At 38.2% G+C, this 19,561-nt stretch overlaps 1 protein-coding gene across 8 annotated transcripts in view; it reads right to left on the bottom strand.

Annotated features, from left to right (window-relative positions):
• Window positions 1-19,561, bottom strand: part of LOC113063306 (protein furry homolog-like) — a 91,990-nt gene that overhangs the window by 5,058 nt on the left and 67,371 nt on the right. For 5 of the 8 annotated variants that reach the window (XM_026233602.1, XM_026233596.1, XM_026233599.1 and 2 more), the window contains 13 exons: window positions 18,535-18,675; window positions 17,935-18,135; window positions 17,278-17,439; window positions 17,092-17,166; window positions 16,837-17,013; window positions 15,346-15,540; window positions 13,967-14,149; window positions 10,386-10,768; window positions 5,837-6,044; window positions 5,088-5,237; window positions 4,865-4,963; window positions 1,264-1,326; window positions 479-496 (listed from right to left, as the gene is read on the bottom strand). In XM_026233602.1, the coding sequence (XP_026089387.1) occupies window positions 479-496; window positions 1,264-1,326; window positions 4,865-4,963; window positions 5,088-5,237; window positions 5,837-6,044; window positions 10,386-10,768; window positions 13,967-14,149; window positions 15,346-15,540; window positions 16,837-17,013; window positions 17,092-17,166; window positions 17,278-17,439; window positions 17,935-18,135; window positions 18,535-18,675 (2,055 nt within the window). The remainder of the gene's footprint in view (window positions 1-478; window positions 497-1,263; window positions 1,327-4,864; window positions 4,964-5,087; window positions 5,238-5,836; window positions 6,045-10,385; window positions 10,769-13,966; window positions 14,150-15,345; window positions 15,541-16,836; window positions 17,014-17,091; window positions 17,167-17,277; window positions 17,440-17,934; window positions 18,136-18,534; window positions 18,676-19,561) is intronic. The other 3 variants (XM_026233597.1, XM_026233603.1, XM_026233598.1) reach the window with 2 other exon arrangements.

The following is a 19,561-nucleotide window of genomic DNA, read 5'->3' on the forward strand; positions in this document are numbered from 1 at the left end:
GGAGCATGTATGATTCCCTTATCAGAGCGAAACCCTGAAAGAGTGATGTTTCTGGAAAATGTCCGATCCAGATGGATGAAGGGGTGAGCATGCAAAAATGAAAGGTACAAAACAATCTTGCGTCCTCTGCTCAGATGTCCGATCACACACTGTATGCATAATGTGTCAAACTTTTAAAAGAATAAAAAAAAACCACTAGTAACCCATTAGAAAATTAGCATTTAGCAAGCAAGATCAACACTGTAAGTATGCAAAACCTATTTAAGTCATTAAATAATCGTGTAGTGATGATTTATGAAGAATCATGAATTAGACACGTCTGTAGCGGTGTTAAGTGATCAGATGTAGGCGTAGTTCTGAATTCTGATTGGTTGAGATTGACTGTGCAGATGTATCAGTGAAGTACAGATGAATATTTAGTATGCATGGCTAAACAGAAAGGATTGGGACAGGCTCTAAGATATGATAAACCACTTACTGCTAGCATTTCCATTTGCTAAGCAAAAAGGATGGAAGGCCACAAAAAGAGGAAACACAGGAAATGAAAGAAAGACCAAAAATTAGTGTGCTGATAACATCTCAAGGTCAAACATAGGAGAGACAGAAAGAGAAATATTGCAGTTTGTTGATAATCAACAATAACAGAAAAAAATGCAGTCACATGCAAAGTATTCTGGGAGGAGAAACGACTTAAGTTTTCCCCAGTTTCATGTACACTCAAACATCTGTGACATTGCTAAATATAAGCAAATAGATATCAAATTAAATTTAAGAGAGAGCGAGAGAGGTTGAGACAGATGCAAGTTTCAGGAAGACAGAGAAATATAAACTGTGGCATCACAAAATTGCAAAAGCACTTAACATCACAGAAAAAAAAATAAAGATGCCGTTCGCTGCAACAGCAGTGACTAAGATGAAGACACAGAGAGCATAAAAGTAAAGCCTCTACCATAAGAAACAAACTTTTTTTAATTTTTGGACAACTTTTTCTCGGTTGTGTGAATGAAAGGGATGTGCAAAACTTGAAATGAATAACAGACATTTGATTTCTGCAGAAATCTGTGGTGACCTGGGTGGGCCTGGTTATGGGTCGCAGAAAGATCAGTTGCCCTCGAATCAACTCTGCTTCCATTCTTACAGACGCTCTTCCATTCTATTTTATTTCTCAGAGATGAATAGAATTGTTCAGCGCACTCAATTGTACTCAAACTGAAGCATGCAGTGAGGTGAGTGTGTGGAAGCAATGTTTGTTTTTTTTTATACCTGGGCTTGAGAGTTAGGTCGCTGGTCTTTATCACCGAAGGTCTTTCTGCAGTTATCCAACCACTGCAAGGGGAAACAGAAATAAGACACCTTACAAACCAAAAGGCAGAGAAGTGAAGGTGTACATTTCTGATGTTGTGAACATGGGTAAAGACAGATTCCTGTGAGTGCGAAACAAATAGAGTGAGAGACGAATAGTGCATATGGGAGTGTGTGTGAGGTAAATTTAATAAGAGTCTGCTACTTAAATTAAAGAGGGTCTGTTTAAGCACAGAGGGGTCGGCACATATTGCTCTAGAGGCAGTGCCTGTGTCTCATCCAATTACTGTCCTCTAGACATCCACAATCCCATCTGCCCCCTCTACTCCCCTTCCTGAGCCTGTCCGCCCAGCTAAATGATTTAGGGCCTCCATGAGGCTATTCTTAGTGACCGTGCATCGAGAGAAATTGGCTGCTGTAGAATCTAGATGGGTGCTAACGGAAGCTAACACTGGCTAAATCAACTCACGTCCTTATATGATTTACCAGCCAACAATAACTGCAAAGAGACCTTTTATGATCCTGCACTGTCAGCTTATTCTCCTCTGCTGTCTCTCCTCCATTGCATAAGCAGGGTTCCCACTCTTTCATGAACACCAGATTCAAGGACTTTTTAAAGTACCATTTTATTAAATCAAGCACCTTTGAAATTCACACACCCGTTCAGTTTCTGAAATATTGATAAAAAAATGCATTACACTGGTTTTTGCTGTACTTCTTGTACAAAATGTAAGAGTTTTTAAATTAAGAATGTTTACATTTTTTAATTAATAAAAAGCTGCTAAATGTTGTAATAACATTTATTAAAATAATTTTCTAAATCTCTTTTTATTGTAAATCCCATTGAATTTGCACTTTCCCGGCATTGAGACTGATAGCCTAATTAGCACTGCTTCTCCATAGGTTAATGTGCTAAACTTTGGGATTGGGTTCCCGCAGGACACAAATCTCGCGGTTAGGGTAAAACCCCCGCTACCGTGAGATTTGCCTATTTAAATACCCCGCATATTGATAGCGGCTCACTTATGTGCAAAAATTATATGCCATATACGGGAGCAGGACACACACTGCAGGAATCCGGGAGTACAACCATAGACAGTAAAAGAAATAGACACAGCGACCCCGTTGGATTCAACAGAGACAAGTGAAGTCAATTAGAAGCACGCACTTCATGGGGGTCGAGCGTACTGCGCAGACTCAAACTCAGCTTGATGACGTAAATGTCACGTGAGCAACCTGTCTGACAATTGTAAGTCTTCTAATCGCTGTGCCAAGAGAAATCTGAATCACCCACCAAATCTTACAGACGTTGTTGAATAATTTTGTCCCGTTGCTTTTATGGACTCTCTATGGGCTTCTCCCTTGACTTCATGCCTCCACGTCCCCCCGATAGCCTCATAGACAGTTAAAGATTGCCTGCGAGCTTCTCCTCCTGTCCATATGGTAATTTCTCTACTGTGCGACAGAGAGTCGCAGGTTATGACGCAATCGTTAGCCTATTTTTTACAAAAACTGCTTCTACGGGGCTAAGATACATAACGTAAGATACAAGGTAATGGGGCCTTTTATAAATTTTCGTGTTTCTTTAGAAATAATGAATGGACAAATGGAGTCTTTAAACGCATTAGATGTAAAGTTATTCGCTGTCAAAGTGACGCCAAAATGAATAGGAGTCAATGGAATGCTAACAGCAGGTGGGGCTCCGCTAGCCAATGGCAGCGCCCAGGGATGCTTCAATAAAATATGAAACCCTGCCCCCCTGGGTACAGCGGGGCTAAAGGCACACCTTAAGAAAAAACTGTGTTATTCACTGCGCCTAAAATATGTTATATTTCAAAATAATAAATACAAAAATATGCATGTTTTGTGGCATATCGCCGAAAATAAATTAAATTACACTTTCAGTTTTGATTGTACAGGTAAGAGCAATACATCAATAGAATCTGTAAAGGGTCTAATTTTATTTGTATACACACATAATAAGAAAACTTTGGGCATTTATAAAATAAAGAAAACAAACGGTGCACTGTCTGCAGCCTTTGTCTGCGTGATCTTCATTGAGAAATGCGTCATAAAAATGAACTGAAACTTAAATACTCCACAAAGAGATATGAGAGATATTTCTATAGAAATCTTGACATGTGTACTTTTAAACCAAGCAAGTCTTATCGACAACAATTATTAAGTAATAAAGTAATCCATATGAAACCAACGGGATGTCCAGTCTTTTACGTCTCCCTTCACTAACTCTATGCGACCACGCCCAAAACTGATGCGCGGGTCAGGATTTTTCCCAACTCGCCGGTCCCGCTTTTATGAAATTATTTGGACCGCCCCAGCCCACCCCGCAAATAAAGTAAAATTTCCTTACCCGCCCTAACCCGACCCGCAGGTTATGAGGCGATCTATTATGATTCAGCTATCAAACTAGCTATTTCTCTTCAGCACCGCATTTCACACACACACACACGCACGACTTCAAATGAAATCTACTATTGATTTTCACCGTTGACTGACTTTGCAGAACATTTAGACTGATAACTTCCGTGCGCAGATGCGGCAAATTTGTCACAGGATGCGTGATATGACAGTTGCGTCCAACTATATATGAACTAGCTGTTTTAAATACAGTATTTTTATATTTAATGTTAGTTTATCAGTATGTTTAAAAGTTTTTTTTTTGTTTTTGTTTTTTGCATTATTGGTGATTCCGGCTCTCTTGGGCACCTGCGGGGTTTAAAACACCAAATAGTTATGCTATGACAAGAACAAAGAGTCTCTCTCTTGCTCCATCCATGAACGATAATATCGTGTATCGTCGATCCGATCTGACTTGAAAAATGACCATATCGCCCAACACTACAATATGTTTTTTTTTTGTTGTTGTTTTGTTTTGTTTTGTTGTTTTGTTTTTAATGACCTGCCCCAACGCGCCCCACAAATAAAGTTACAATTTCTTTACCCGCCCCAACCCGCAAAATATATGCATTGATTTTAGCTATTCTCATTTGCTACTTAAATCTACAACATTTAATATATATATATATATATATATATATATATATATATATATATATATATATATATATATATATATATATATATATATATTTATATATATATATATATATATTAGATCAAGCAAGCACAGAATCAGCTTTGCGCTGCTGCGTGCGATCGCGTCAGATATCAAACAGATAACCCCCTCGTGTTTTGTTCTGTTTTGACAGAAGCACATATTGGACAATTTTAAAAATATCAGCATAAACAAAACTGATTTCAAATTTAATTCAAGCACTTTCAAGAATCGTGGGAACCCTGCATAAGACTAAACTTTAACTAAAAAACTGCACAGGAATTGGGCAAAGCTGAAAATCAGTTTACTGCTTCTGCCTAAATGGAACCAAAGGCATTCTTTCATTATTGCATCAGATTTAAAAGAAATATTTACAGCAAGTAACTTCAATTTCGCAATTGCATTTGTTCCTTACTCAAAGACATCATATGGCTACAAAACAAACAAACACACAACACCACAATATTACTGAAGTTAGCATCTCACCTGTTCGGCTGCTTCTCTCTTGCTGTTGTAAGTGTCCAGATGCTCTTGTAACTCCAACACACTGAACTTCAGAGTCTCCAAGAGCCCACAGGAGACCAGCTAAAACACACACCGTTTACTAAATTATTGTACACTATCACACATATAGATAAAAGATTGGGATTGGGCACTGATATAATCTTTGTAAACAGCTAAGTAATGACACAACTATCAATACACTCACAGTTTCAGCATCCAGTAGGACTGTAGGACACTGAGAGCAGGAGGTCATGACCTCTAGAGAGCTCAGGAACTGATTTCCCATTCGTTGCAGTCCCTCACCAAGGAATCGTACTGAGGCATGGGTAATAGAGTCAAATTTCCTCTGAATGTGCTAAAGAGACAGGAGAGAATCAACTCAGGACTGCAGAAAAACACCAAGCTATGAATCAGTCAAATAACAAGCTATGGTAAATATCTCTAAAATACTAAGATAAATACTAAATATCACATCTCAGACTCATCACAAATTTGAATTTATTGTACAGTTAAAATAAAAAAGTGATATTTTGAAATATTATTATAAATAAAACTTTTCTATATAAATATAATTTAAAATGTAGGTTAATCTTGTGATGAGAGCTGAATTTTCAGCAGTCATTAAAGAAAGACTCAGAAATATTTTTTGCAGCTTAAGAAACTTTTTTTTTCTATATTATCAATGATGAAAACAGTTGTGCTGCTTAATATATTTGTGGAAACCATTATACAATTATTTCCAAATTCTTTGATAATTAGAGAGCTCAAAGGAAAAGCATTTATCAGAAATCTTTTGTAACATTATAAATGTTTTTTGATCAATTTAATTAATACCTGCTGAATAAAAGTAATAAAAAAAAATCTTACAACAACCAAATATTTTTACTGTAGCTCATCTGCAGAAAACTGTATATTAATATTCATGTACACAGTCACAAACAATCTCATTTTTACCTGGAAGAGTTGTGAGAACACATGGAAGGTGTAAACAGCACAAGACCCATCTGAGTCTGACAACATCTGGTTGACATGACAGCGCCAGGCTTCCTCCTCATCGTCATAGGCCACGGGCTGGAATGCTGCCAAAATAGCTGAAAGAAAGGGCGATGGAGGCGGAGAGGCCTGGAGTTCAGGAAAGCCGTCTGCATCACCCTCATCTTGACTGTGAACAGAGATGGAAAGAGCTAGACTCAGACAGATATAGAGATGCAAGTACACAAAGCGTTACATCATTCAGAAAGAAAAACGTAAACAGAGACATGCTGTTCTTTCTATCAAGATCTCCCTCTTTTCTCTCTCTCTCACTGCAGATGTCCTGTGCTGCAGATATCCAAATCTTCGGCAGATGCACAGAAACACAACATTAAGCACACACAGACAAACACACACTTACAGGCCTGTAGGGCCGAAGAGCTTGATGAAGCAGACCGAATAGAAGAATCTGAGACCAGTGCTGCTGAACGATGTGGAAGACATTGCCTTGATCTTCACTTAAAGCTCTTATCGTTCCCTTCACTGTTTCTCTGTTTTCACCGTTCCTTCTCCGAGCTTTTCTCCTCACGTGTTAGCCTGAATTCTCCCGCTGTGTTTGTGACGTTGTCTGTTTTTCCCTCTCTCTCACTCCATCCCTCCCCCACTCGCTGCTCTGCCGCACAAGAGCGGTTTTCACACTCTATGGGCTCTCTTTCCGCTTAATGGATCTCAGGCATAGAAAGTTGCCAGGAAGAGAACAGAAAGGCCCTCACTGCGCAAAAATCTAATTATGCCGCGTTTCCACCGAAATTACCCGGAACATTTTTACCAGGAACTTTTTTTCCCAGGAACTTTTTTCCGCCCAGACCTGTTGCTTTCTGCGTTTCCACCGCGGTGTAAAGTACCGGGAAGATTAGGCAAATAGACTGGTGACGTAGGTCTGCGCGCGTTTCTCAATACAAAGTACTGCTGATTTGTTTGTTTTTTTAAAGTACGCTGATTTTGGACGTGCATCCTCGGTAGTTAGTTCAGACTTTGTGCATTCGACTCGGGAGTGTGATGTCCGCGACGACGCAAGTCCGGTAAATCTATAAACAGCAGCGTACTTGATAACTTCAGTCAGCTCGTCTTGGCTACTGCAATTTTCCTATTTACAATAAAACGAAATAGGATATAAAATACCACTGCCTCCTTTGGTTTTCATTTAAGCATAATAACAGCTGCAGAAATGTACTTAGTTCAGGGATATGTGTATATGCAGCCATTACAATGAAACGAAATATTATATAAATTTGCCTTTTTTATTTTCATTTTAACATATAGATAAATTGAATACAGACCAAAGAAAACCTGTTAGATTTACCCCGCAGCTGAATTATATGTTATGTTTAACCACTAAAGACACATCAGAGCCAGCGGCACATATCAGAAGGTCTAGCCGATTTGAGGCTGCATCTCGGCGGATACATGAGGACTGAGCTCTCGCTGATCGAGTGGAGCTCACCGTCGCAGAGATCGGCGAAACACATTTTTTAAATAGGCACGGTCTTTATAAATAAACCATAGATTTGAGTTTTAAACAACTACATTCTCGCCTGAAATACTTTTAAAATTACATTTCATGACACAATAACAGTAATATTTGAAAATGATCCAAATAAATGGTGGTTGAACTCAACCAATGCTGCGTGAACTCAGATCGCTTTGGCTACTGCAATTTTCCCCTCAGTACATTTACAATAAAACGAAATAGGATATAAAATACCACTGCCTCCTTTCGTTTTCATTTAAACATAATAACAGCTGCAGAAATGTACTTAGTTCAGGGATAAGTGTAACGTTATATACAGCCATTACAATGAAACGAAATATTATATAGACTTGCCTTTTTTATTTTCATTTTAACATATAGATAAATTGAATACAGACCAAAGAAAACCTGTTAGATTTACCCCGCAGCTGAATTATATGTTATGTTTAACCACTAAAGACACATCAGAGCCAGCGGCACGTATCAGAAGGTCTATCCAAGGTGAGGCTGCCTCTGGGCGGATAGATGATCACTGAGCTCTCGCTGATCGTGTGGAGCTCACCGTCTACGAGATCGGCGAAACACATTTTTAAATAGGCGCTGTCTTTATAAATAAACAACAGATTTGAGTTTTAAACAACTACATTCTCGCCTGAAATACTTTTAAAATTACATTTCATGACACAATAACAGTAATATTTTGAAAATGTTGATCCGAATAAATGGTGGTTGAACTCAACCAATGCTGCGTCAACTCAACCAATCAGGATGTTTAGCGCCAAAGTCCCGCCCCCGAAAGTTCCTGAACTTTAAAAAAGTACCACCTCGCCAGCAGGGACTTTCTGGGGCGCATTTTTTTACCCGGAACTTTTATTTAGTTCCTGGTTCCTGCGGTGGAAACACACCAAGTACCGGACCAAGTCCCTAGTTCCTGGGTAAAGTTCCTGCGGTGGAAACGCGGCTTTAGAGGCCTTTGTTGAATCACTGCTTATAATTTTTATTAATCGATCATGATAGAGCCGGACACATCAGGGCTAAGAGGATGATATATAGCACTGCAGAGTAAGTGTGTGTATAAGAATGAATTAAGTGAGTTTGTGGGGGCACTTTCTGATGTGCTCTCGTATAGATGGATGACCTTCAAGAGCAATGATGTTGCCAAGTATGAGATCACCATTCAAAGCATTAATAAAACTCCTCCTTACTCACGGCAGAAGATAAGCAATGTTGAATGGTATTAAATGGTACAATGCAGAGCAAAAAAAGTCTAAAGATGCAAAGTGAACGGTGATATGTACAGCTGTAAATGGGGTCCAGAACGTTTTGTGATCTGGTCACTCAAATCACTTTTGGAGGAAGTCAGAAATGCATATGACCACAACGTATTTGCAGTGTGAATGCTAATCTGTAATGATCAGTCTAAGAAAATAACGTGTACATATTACAATTTAGAAAAGCCCTATATTATTTACATACAGAAAAAAAAAAACATTATAAGATTGCGTTTTGAGAGTAAAAAAAATAAATAAAAAAGTTGTGGCTCACGTCGAATTTTATTAGCCCTATTACTTCCGAAATAATGAATGCTAAAATGCCTTTAGTCTAAAGCTAAATGTTTAAAAACATTATAAAAACAGTTATATCTTTCAGCATGAATCCAAATGTTTCCATGTTCCCGACGTATCTGGAAGCCTAAATATTATTTAATATAAAGAATATAGAGTAATAGCAAATGTATAATAAGTAACACTGTATATGCGTCCGAAAGTTGGACTTCAAATTTCATTCTAAGAATTATTTTGAGGTTAATATAGCAAATGAAAACTGTTCAGCTTCCGGGAAATTTGAGAAGCTCCGCTAGGCTATTTTAGTTCCCCTCACTCCACAACAAATCATTTCAATTAACAGTATTTAGAAAAGAACAAGAATTAAAAATATAAGAAGCCATAGCAATATTAACGAAAAAACTAAAACTAATTAATTTAGGCTTAAACGAAACTGAAACGAACATTGGGTCTCTCATTCGACACAAAATCCAAGTTTCCGTATTCTCGATGTATTTGAATGACAAATTATTATACAAAATAGCCTATGTTTATTATAGCCTCATGTTTGTAAACATTTTGTGTCTGCATTATGTCTATTTCTGAATGAAATATTTTTTTCTCTATAAAAAACGTATAAACGTATATACAAGTTCTCTCTCTCTCTCTCTCTCTCTCTATATATATATATCCTATATACACGGGTAGCGTATTTTTACCATGCAGCAAACCTTTTGAAATATTTTGATAATTTATTGAAAATAAATGACTTTTTAAACCGAAAAAAAAAAAAAAAAAAAAAAAAAAGAGATTATTAATCAGTCAAAATTGGCTGATAGAGTTTTCTGCATTCAAAAACCAGTGACTGTGAACAAATCAGCAGAGCTTGTGCGAGCTTTGGTCATAACTTGTATAATAATAATAATAAAAAGTTAATTTTGCACAAAATACATTTTATATAAAATTTATATGAAAATGTAGCTATGTGCAGTAATATTGAAAACTGAGAATGTGAAGCAAAATGATATTGAGTTGATAATGATAATCGTAATTGAACTGAATTATGAAACCAGTGAAGATTCAGACCCTATATTTTTAAGATGACAGTACTGACAAAGAGATTTCAAATATAAAAAAGCATATAACTGCAATTTTGTTTAAGATTTAAAGTTGTAAAAGATTTATTTGCACAGCAGAAGAATTAATTGGGCAAAAATGCAGATCAAGAATAGTTTTGGAATTGGATCGTGACTCCCAGAATCGGATCGGATCATGAAGTGCCTGAAGATTCCCACCCCTAATAGATGTACAGGTTGTATGTCAACATTGTGATGCATCGAAGCAACATTAATCGTAATTGTATCTAATCGTGGGCCTCTGAATCGTAATTGAATTGAATCGTGAGATACCCATAGATTCCCACCCCTAATGATTACTACAGAAATCACAGACTAACCTGGACATGCCAAAAAAATCTGCCTCTTCTTCCTCACATCTATCATCTAGCTCTTTCAGAGCTAGCGTCACGTCCTCCTCACATACTGAATCGGGGCCCGAGTCCAGAGCCAGGGGCAGAACGGTCTCCTCTTCACACATGGAGTCCGAGGTGGAGTCTATGACAGGGGGTGGCAGCAACGGCTCGTCATCAGAGAGGGATCCAGGCGGGCTGTCAACAGCTGGTGGCGGAGGGGGCGCTGGGTCCAGGTCGTAGGTGGGGTCCTGGGAGTCAGGTAAGTCACAGAGCTCAGGGGGGTCTGAGGGTAAAGGAGGGGCACTGCAAAACCCCGTATCCTCACTGACACTGCTGCTTAATTCATCCGTTGCAGTTCCACTCGCATCCTGCAGTTGTAAAAATAACAATAACGAGCAGTCAGTACTGGGGCAAAGAGGGCAACATGTATTTTGGGGGACAATAAATACCTTTATACTCTAATAATACAAATCTTTGAATCTTTGTGTGTGCAGTAAGCACAACACTCCAGAGCTGTAGCTGTAGAAACTGTATTTATTTTTACGGAAATAAAAAGGACTATTTATTTTGGTCCACATTCAGGCTAAGTGTTGAACATTAAACTTAGAGTGAACATCACCAAGGGGCCTTTAAGCACCGCCACTCACAATGACCTTGCTTTACGCGTTCAGTGCTTCTGAGAGGAAAAATCAATAATGGTACGGGGCTAATCTTTCACCATTGACTTGTAATGCAAATGAGACCAGCTGAGGAATAAACCTGTGACATCAGTGGATCTAAATTAAATGGGCCACTGCATTTTGCATTCATAAATCACATAAAGGAACTGAGCTAAATAACAGCTGACTATAAAATCAATCAAATTCATGGGAAGACAGCTTTACCCTGAGCCTCATTACGTATCTGTTAATCAAGACTCCAAGGATACTTGCATAAGTCAATATTCATGTAATTCAATATGTAGTTTATGACTAGTTTTATGATCTACTTCATGAATCCACAAAAAAAAAAAAAAAAAAAAACCTGAAAACATGAAATTGTCATTATTTAAGGCGAGATATGCAAGATATCCATCCATTTATTCTTGCTTGCATTTAATTTAAAAATGGTTAAGACCACATTGCAATTAAATTTATTTTACATAAAATGTACTATATACACTCTATACTATATTAATAATAATTTTAAAAACTAACCCTAGTAAACTAATAAAGATGGGAAAGAGAGATCCTGTGTTCCAACACTTATTAGACATCAATGATGCCGACTAAATAAAAATGTCAAATATTAGCAATATTATCAGTCGACCACTACTTACAACTGAGTGGTTTAAGGTTCAAATATTTGGAGATCACATACACCATGCAATGGTTGACAATATCACACGACCTCAGTGTCACAAAGTCTTCTAACCTCAAGATCTTTGAGATGTACAGTATAATGGATGTTATTACGTTAAATACTAGCACACAACATAAATGATGGTAAAAACATCTCTGGGAACAAACAGTTCCATCTCAGACTCATGTATTATTCAAACATACATTGGAGAAAAAAATAAACCATCTCATTAAACAAACTTGAGTTTCTTTTTTCTTCTCCTCTGTTCTATTTATGAGTTGAATGCATTAAGAGGAGAAGGGAGGGTGGCGTGGAGCCATAGAGGTGGTATTAGAGAAAGCTTTTAGGCATTCTTGGCAGTGGTGGCCAAGCAGATGAGTAAGACTATCGATGGCTTTATCTGGACTCATTACGCTAAGAGCTGGAGAACGACAGGCGAGATGCCCTTGAGTTGATATTGAAGTATGACTAGACTGGACTCGGCTGGTCTTGGCTGGACTGAGCAGGTCCTGATCAAAAGTTGTTCATTCATTAACATCAACAGGAGGGGTATTCTGCTATGAATTGTGACCAAGGGACACACACAGATTCATTTTGACTGAAAACCATATGAACAGTGATTGTTGTGTGTATGAAGGTTGACCTGCGGGAACATCTTAAAAAGAAAATGTTTCTAGAATAGAACTGCATCATTTAAAATCAACCAAATGAACTGGAAAACAAAATTTTCAGATATCCACAGTTAGTTAAGTTATAGTGTTAGTAACATGACTGGCTTAAGCTTGTTAGCAGTCTTTAATGTTCTCTCAGTCGGGCTGTGCCTTTTGTTTACTTCGTTACTACAGCACTGCATGCTCTTCGATTTAAAGGGATAGTTCACCAAAAAATGAGTCGGTACTTATTCACCCTTATGCCATTTCGAAATGCATGACACTGAAACACAAAATATACTTTGAAGAGTCTTCACACTGCATTTTCCATACAATGAAAGCATAACATGACTAGGAGGAGATTAAAAAAAAAAGCTCCATAAAAGTGGAAGCAACCACTTGTTTGCTATATTAAAAGTCTTTTAAAGTCATACACCGGCTTTTCACAAGGAACAGTAATGTAGTGTTAACTCACTGAAAGCTTTCACCGCCAATGTAGCTTTCACATATTAAAACAATGTCAAAAACAGAAATCCATTGGTTAAGATAGAATTTCAGTCTGTTTATAATATAAAGCTATCATATTGATTCAGTAGACATGAAATATAATGCATGAATAATATGGACTAATAATATGATAATTATTCTTTTTTTTTGTAGTTTTTTTTTATCTTGACAGCACGTGGTGACGCTTTCATTCTATGGAGAAAAAATCAGCATGAACATCCTTCAAAATTTCCTCATTTGTGTTCCACTGAAAAACAACATGAGGGCGAGTAAACAATGATATTGTCTGGATGAATGATTCCTTTAACAGGGATGTAAAAGGATGAACTCAATATACATGAGTTTCTGCTCATTTTCTACATTCCCTGTTTGTCCTCATCCTTTGCTTCTGGAAGTTGTTGCAGATGCTATCTAAACTGATCATTTGATATCTCCAGATATAATCTCAGTCAGTGTAAAACAGTCAGGGGATGATGTAATGCAAATGGACAAAATATAGAAAATGCACATAAAACTCATGTTTGGGGATTCAGCCTTTCAAACCTCACAGAATGGCTTTCACTAATACTCACAATGAGGTTGCAGGTCCATGGATAGAAGTGAGTGGTCTTCGTCAGAGCCTAAAGTGTGTTAACGTCTGTGTTTTTCAACGTTTCTGGGACCAAATTTGAGGTAGTTCTAGCACAGCAGGCCTGAGGTGTATATATGTCTTTGATAATCTCTCCCCGAATCAAACATCAAGCAGGCAAGCAAGCCCCTCCCCCACATAGCAGTCAATCATCATCTAATGTCAATGATGACAAGCATCCCATAAAGCAAGGAAAAGAGAGCACGTGCCAGTATTTCGGCAGAGGAAACAGATAGTGCCCAGTGTTCAAAATGCAACACTTTCCAGAAACACTTTAGCAGCAAAGTCTGCATTAAAAGCTTGAAATTGACACTTTTGGATGATACAGGGAATTTGATAGGTAAGAAAACAGCACTAGTTGACTCCATAAGAGAGCAAAAAGCAAATGGCTAAAAAGCACCCGTGCACCACAATTTATTGAGACTCCTGATCGATCCCACCTCAGGCAGCTGGCTGCTACTGCTGTCAGAGTGGGTGGTCTCATGGGTGGGGCTGTCTGGGAGGGGCAGCGGTGGGGTAGGTGTGGCCTCTTCGGTCAGGACACTACTGGAGGATTCTTGCGACTGCTGTAGGGAGTCCATATGATTGGATATGGCATCATCAGTCGCTGAATCACTATTAAGCTGCATGAAAAGGAAAAATGAATCAATAGTAAAAAAAAAGGAAGCATAATGAAGCATGTAGAAGTCTCTGCCTAAACTAAGTGTTATGCTGCATGCACCTATAGCTGTTCAATGGAAAATAGTTCCTGAGTTCTGTACTATATAATATTTCATGACAACATGCGACATGCCAGAAAAATGACGTAAGCCTGGCAAGACCAACTACATTTAATCTTTCAGTCTTATTCAAACAGTGTAGGAGGAAAGAGACAAAAACAGGAAAAGGAAGATGACATTCACTCAGCAGCGTTTAAATGATCAGTTTGTTTTCTTATGCTTTGCGTTAACGGCTCATGCCCCATTGCAAGCGAAAGGGTGAAAAATAACGTTTTAGAGGTTAGAGAGAAAAACGACAAAGAAAAATTAAGTTCATAGCGCATAGTAAACATTGACTCAGAAATACTATTTGAAGCCGTTTAAGTAAAAAGAAAGGCTCATAAGGAATATTCCTTAGCATTGTCTGATTTTTAAGGTAATAAACATTTTAAAATGTGTTAAATTATAGTCTGGAATAAACTACACATTTTGCAGTCTGGATGAACCAATTCTTGTCGAGGCAGTCTGCAGATTTTGGGCAGTCAGAGTTAACGGATTTCACAGAAAATCCCTGTATGATTTTTGCTTACGTTTCTGCGTGAGTTTGTTGCGTTTTGGAAAAACGTAAAAGCCTGTTAGTGTGTAATCTCCAGCCCTAATCATTCAACCATTTACAATGTCGGCAACTTTATAATGCCTAGTGTTTAAAAATGTGTTCAGATTTGTAAAAGTTGTGTAGAGTATTCCAGCTATGTCAAAGTTAGTATAAGAATGCAAAACAGCTACAATGTATTAAAATTAGCCTGTCTAATAAAAAAAAGACGGGAAAAATGGGTCCCCATCACCATACTTACCCAAAACAAATAAAAAAGGGAATCAAAATGAAATTAAGGATCAAAGAAGGGTTTTGAAGTACTAAAAATTAATAGTTGGCTCAGTTGGGCGGCTGGGAGAAGTACAGAGGGCACTTGTCTAAAAATACTGGAAGTGTAGGTTATGCAGAAAGCAAGCATCTAACCCCACCTACTTAGGCTGTGGCAGCGTCTAAGCCTAATTTGGCGCACAGACACACCATGCCAGTGTCCCCTGTGTGGAGGGGACCCAGAGGAGAGGGGACTTACGAGATTGGAGCGGGTGAGAATCTGGCTAGCACTCAGTACCTCCTCCTCAGATGACTCATCGGTGTCCTCCGGCTGGATGAGACTGGGTGTGCTGCCGGAATACTGGCAGTCCTGCAGAGACGGGGTGTCACCTTTGTCAATGCTTTCCAGAGAGCGGCGCCTCACACCCCAGTTGAAGTTGTCCATGCTCTCCCCCTGCAGGTAGAAAAGGAGAAAGCCAATAAGAGCAAAGCAGATTAACTGCAAGCAATGTGAACTATAAAGAAAATAAAGGATAAGAAATTAAATGAAATCACTATTCAAAACACGATAAAATACGCATGACCTCAGAGCACAGTGGGGTCGGTGAACATGGGGAACAACACAACAATGACCATTTAAAAGATGCTTTATATTCCATCTTGATTGAAAATTGTTCATTTGCACCATCCATGTACTTGTGACCCTCTTTAGCCACAAGTATCAAAACAATCCCACTTGATTGGCTAGCAGGAATCACATTTCATTTTGTGAAACTTCTGAATGGGCAAATTTTTTACTAAATGACAATGCCAATCAATTATAGATTAAAACACAAATGTTTCCCTGAACACTGCTTAAAACTTACCTGAAGCTCCTGGACGCAAAAGAGGAAAAAAAGATAAGAGTGTTAGGGAGAGTTAGGAGACAGAGATAATGTGGAGGCACACATAGGACACAGGTGATGTCAGAGAAAAACAAACACACAAAGACTGTCTTTGTTGAGGATGAAACATGAAACAGTTCTGAGATTATGGATGCACCGATCCGATACTCAGTATCGATACTGGTTCCGATACTACCATTTCCTGCCGGGTCGGGTATCAGACAAGACCAATCCAAATCCGATATGGTACGTTTACTATTCTGTTTATTAATTGTTGTTAACTGACAAGTTGCGCAAATCCATGTTCATCATCAGCGTTGATTTGCGCAGCTTGTCAGTTAACAACGACTCCGTGTAGTAACAGCTGCTCTATGGGAAATCACACACCTGATGGAGTTTAATGCTGCTTAGAGAACCAGCTTTACTGACAAGATGCACATTAATTATCAGCCAATATTTATCGTGCACCCCATCACTTTTATTTGTTTCCCATTTAATAATGTTTTTAAATTATTGAGCCCATATGATTTTCCAGAGTAACTTTTACTGCTTAATTATCTACTAACCTAGTTTCGCATAGTATTTTTGTCATTGAATATGATTTTTTTTTTTTCTGTACAATGAATTTATCTGTATTTAGTAGACTGTGTTTAACACAAAAAAACTGTGATGATCAGGTAAACAAGCATTGAGCTATAGAAATTCTACACTGATTAAAAAAAAGAAAAAAAGCTGCTGGTATCGGATCGGTTCTGAAACAAATGGCATCGGTGCATCCCTATCTGAGATGCTTACAAGAAAAGACTTGAGGATTGTTTGTTAATTATCAAAAGATGAGGCAACATGCCCAGAGCATCAGTGCTCACCTCTCCATCCTCCAACTCAACATCCAAGAAGTCAAAGTCCTTGAAGACACCAAACTGCTGTTCACTTCCTGCATCTTCTGCTTGCACTTCCTCCTCCCGTGTCACTTCCTCTACAGTGGGGATCAGACTGGTCTGTTGGTCACCTGCATCCAAATCCTCATTTGAAGAGAACACCACCTACAGAAAAGAGGTGTAATTAACCATCACTAAAACGGTGTAACCTGATAATGCAATGAATACAGAAGAAGAACGTACAGAGGGGTTTTTAGGCAGCCCGGACTCTGGGCCACACAGAGATAGGACATTCATCAGTTTCTCGCGGGTTCTTCTCTGGAAGCAGATAGCAATATCTCCATTAAAATAAGAGTTATAATAAAAAAGCAATCAAAGCTGTGGTTGGTTCATTAAGAATTGAAAGATTTTCATATTAGGTGACAATACCTGTGAGAGCTGTGGCCTCTTCCAGCTGACTGGCACCAGCCCATTTGAATTGGAGCCAGAGGAAGTAGACGAGGTGCTTCTCGTCACGGCAATTACCTGCGGTTTTCCATTACGCCCTGCTGCACTTCGCTGGTCTCCATACTTATGACCTATAATAGGTGTCTGTAGGTCAAATGTTAAAAAACAGTGTCAAAAAAGCTACTAAGAGGAGTTTAAAAAGGTTTGAAACTACAACAGGTTTACATTAGCCATTACCCTTAAACCAGCCTAAACATTTGGGGCTGGTAAGAGACTTGTTAAAAAAAAAAGCAGAACAGTAATACTCTGAAATTTAAAAAAGTTGTTAACGTGTATTCCTGTGATGCAAAGCAAAATTTTCAGCATCATTACTCCAGTCTTCAGTGTCACATGATCCTTCAGAAATCATTTGAATATACTTATTTGCTGCTCAAGAAACATTGCTTATTTGTATAAACGTTTTCATGTTTTTGTGGAAATTTGACATTTTTTTAATGAACAAAGTTCAAAAGAACAGCATTTATTTGAAACAGAAATCTTTTGTAACATTATAAAAGTCACTGTGAAAAAATGTATGAAAAAAAAAAAAAAAAGTGTAATTGGTGAATAAAAAATGAAAAAATAAAAATAGCTGAAGACCTCTGAGATGTCAAAGTGGAAGTCCAATGTTTTTCCTGGCAGTTCCTTAGATGAGTTGTTGAATATGCGTGTGAAAGCGATCTCCGGGGAGCTGGTCGACTCCATGCTGTAGGAGCGCTGCACCTCATCAGGAACCACCAGACTTGCAGAGCGGGACACCACCAATTTCAGAATGTTTTGGGCCTCCTTCCAGTAAGGGCTCTGTAGCAACGCACACACAACAAACACCAAAAGACTTGAGCCATTTTTCACCATACCTCCCCTTTTTTTCTTGATTAACCTCGAGTGACTCACGAGATGGAAAGCTTCAATAAAAACCACAGAAGAGGAGAGTGATGATGCAGGTTATAGTTAATCACAAAGCTTCACAAAGCAAACAGCTCCCAGGCCTTTCATACAGAAAAACATATACTAAAGCAAAGTCCATTGTCCCTTACTTCAAACACACCCACAGGAAATGGAGAACAGATAAAGGAATTCACATGGAAATCCTCTGTATTCATATTCTCTTAAAATGTGACAGGCATACTGAAATAAATAATTGGAGGGTCTGATGTTCCAAGTAGTGTTGACAGCAGAAAGGGTAAGCTGTTCACAGACCTGTACATATTTGCCAATGATCTTCATGATTTCCAAGTTGAACTGCTTGACAGGAGCAGCAGACAGGTCAATGTGACTCAGTAGACTGTAGATGATCTGTAGTAAACACTGCTGCATGCTGTTCAAGCCCTTCTCCAACAACTACAACAGAGGAGGTCAAACGGGAAGAGATTACATATACAATATATATACACACTTCAACACCATGTTTTATGACGGTTCACAGTTCTGATTTAAAAAATGTGGCTTGAGACCCCATCATTGTGTTGCAGATGATAAGTGTGTAAATAGATATACATATAACGAATAATAATCATATATAAAACATAGTAACATGTGAAAACATTTTACATACATAATGGCATTACATTTTTTTTCCAGAAATTAATACTTATTCAGCAAGGACACATAAAATTGATTAAAAGGGACTTTGACATGTATATATATATATTTTTAAAGGGGGGGTTTAATGCTCGTTTTCACTCAATATCCTGTTAATCTTGAGTACCTATAGAGTAGTACTGCATCCTTCATAACTCCAAAAAAATCGTTAGTTTTATTATATTCATAAGAGAAAGATAGTCTGTACCGATTTTTCCCGGAAAAACACGACCGACTGGAGGCGTGACGTGTGGGCGGAGCTAAAGAATCACGAGCGCCAGTAGGCTTTTGAGTTGAGAGCGTTTTGAGGCTGTGACACAGATCCAGAGACTGAAATTTAACAAGAGCAGCATCAGCAAACGACGTCTCTATGTGGTATGTACTAAAACTCTATATATTTGCTTAGCGGTTTTGGAAAATGACTAAGTTCCACTTTATGTCGTTTTTTTTTTTTTTTTTTTTTTTTAAGGTGTGGAAAGTGCAGTTTGATGACAACATCGCATGTTGTTTACTTGATGTGCTTACGCGCTGATAGCTAAGTTAATAACACAGAGATATTTGAAGCAGTTTTACTCACCGCCTGCGGTTCCAACACACAATCGTGACCCTTTTTCGTTGGGACTGCATTATCCTTAAGAAATAAACG

Source organism: Carassius auratus, chromosome 45 (assembly GCF_003368295.1).
Source record: "Carassius auratus strain Wakin chromosome 45, ASM336829v1, whole genome shotgun sequence".
NCBI lineage: Eukaryota > Metazoa > Chordata > Actinopteri > Cypriniformes > Cyprinidae > Carassius > Carassius auratus.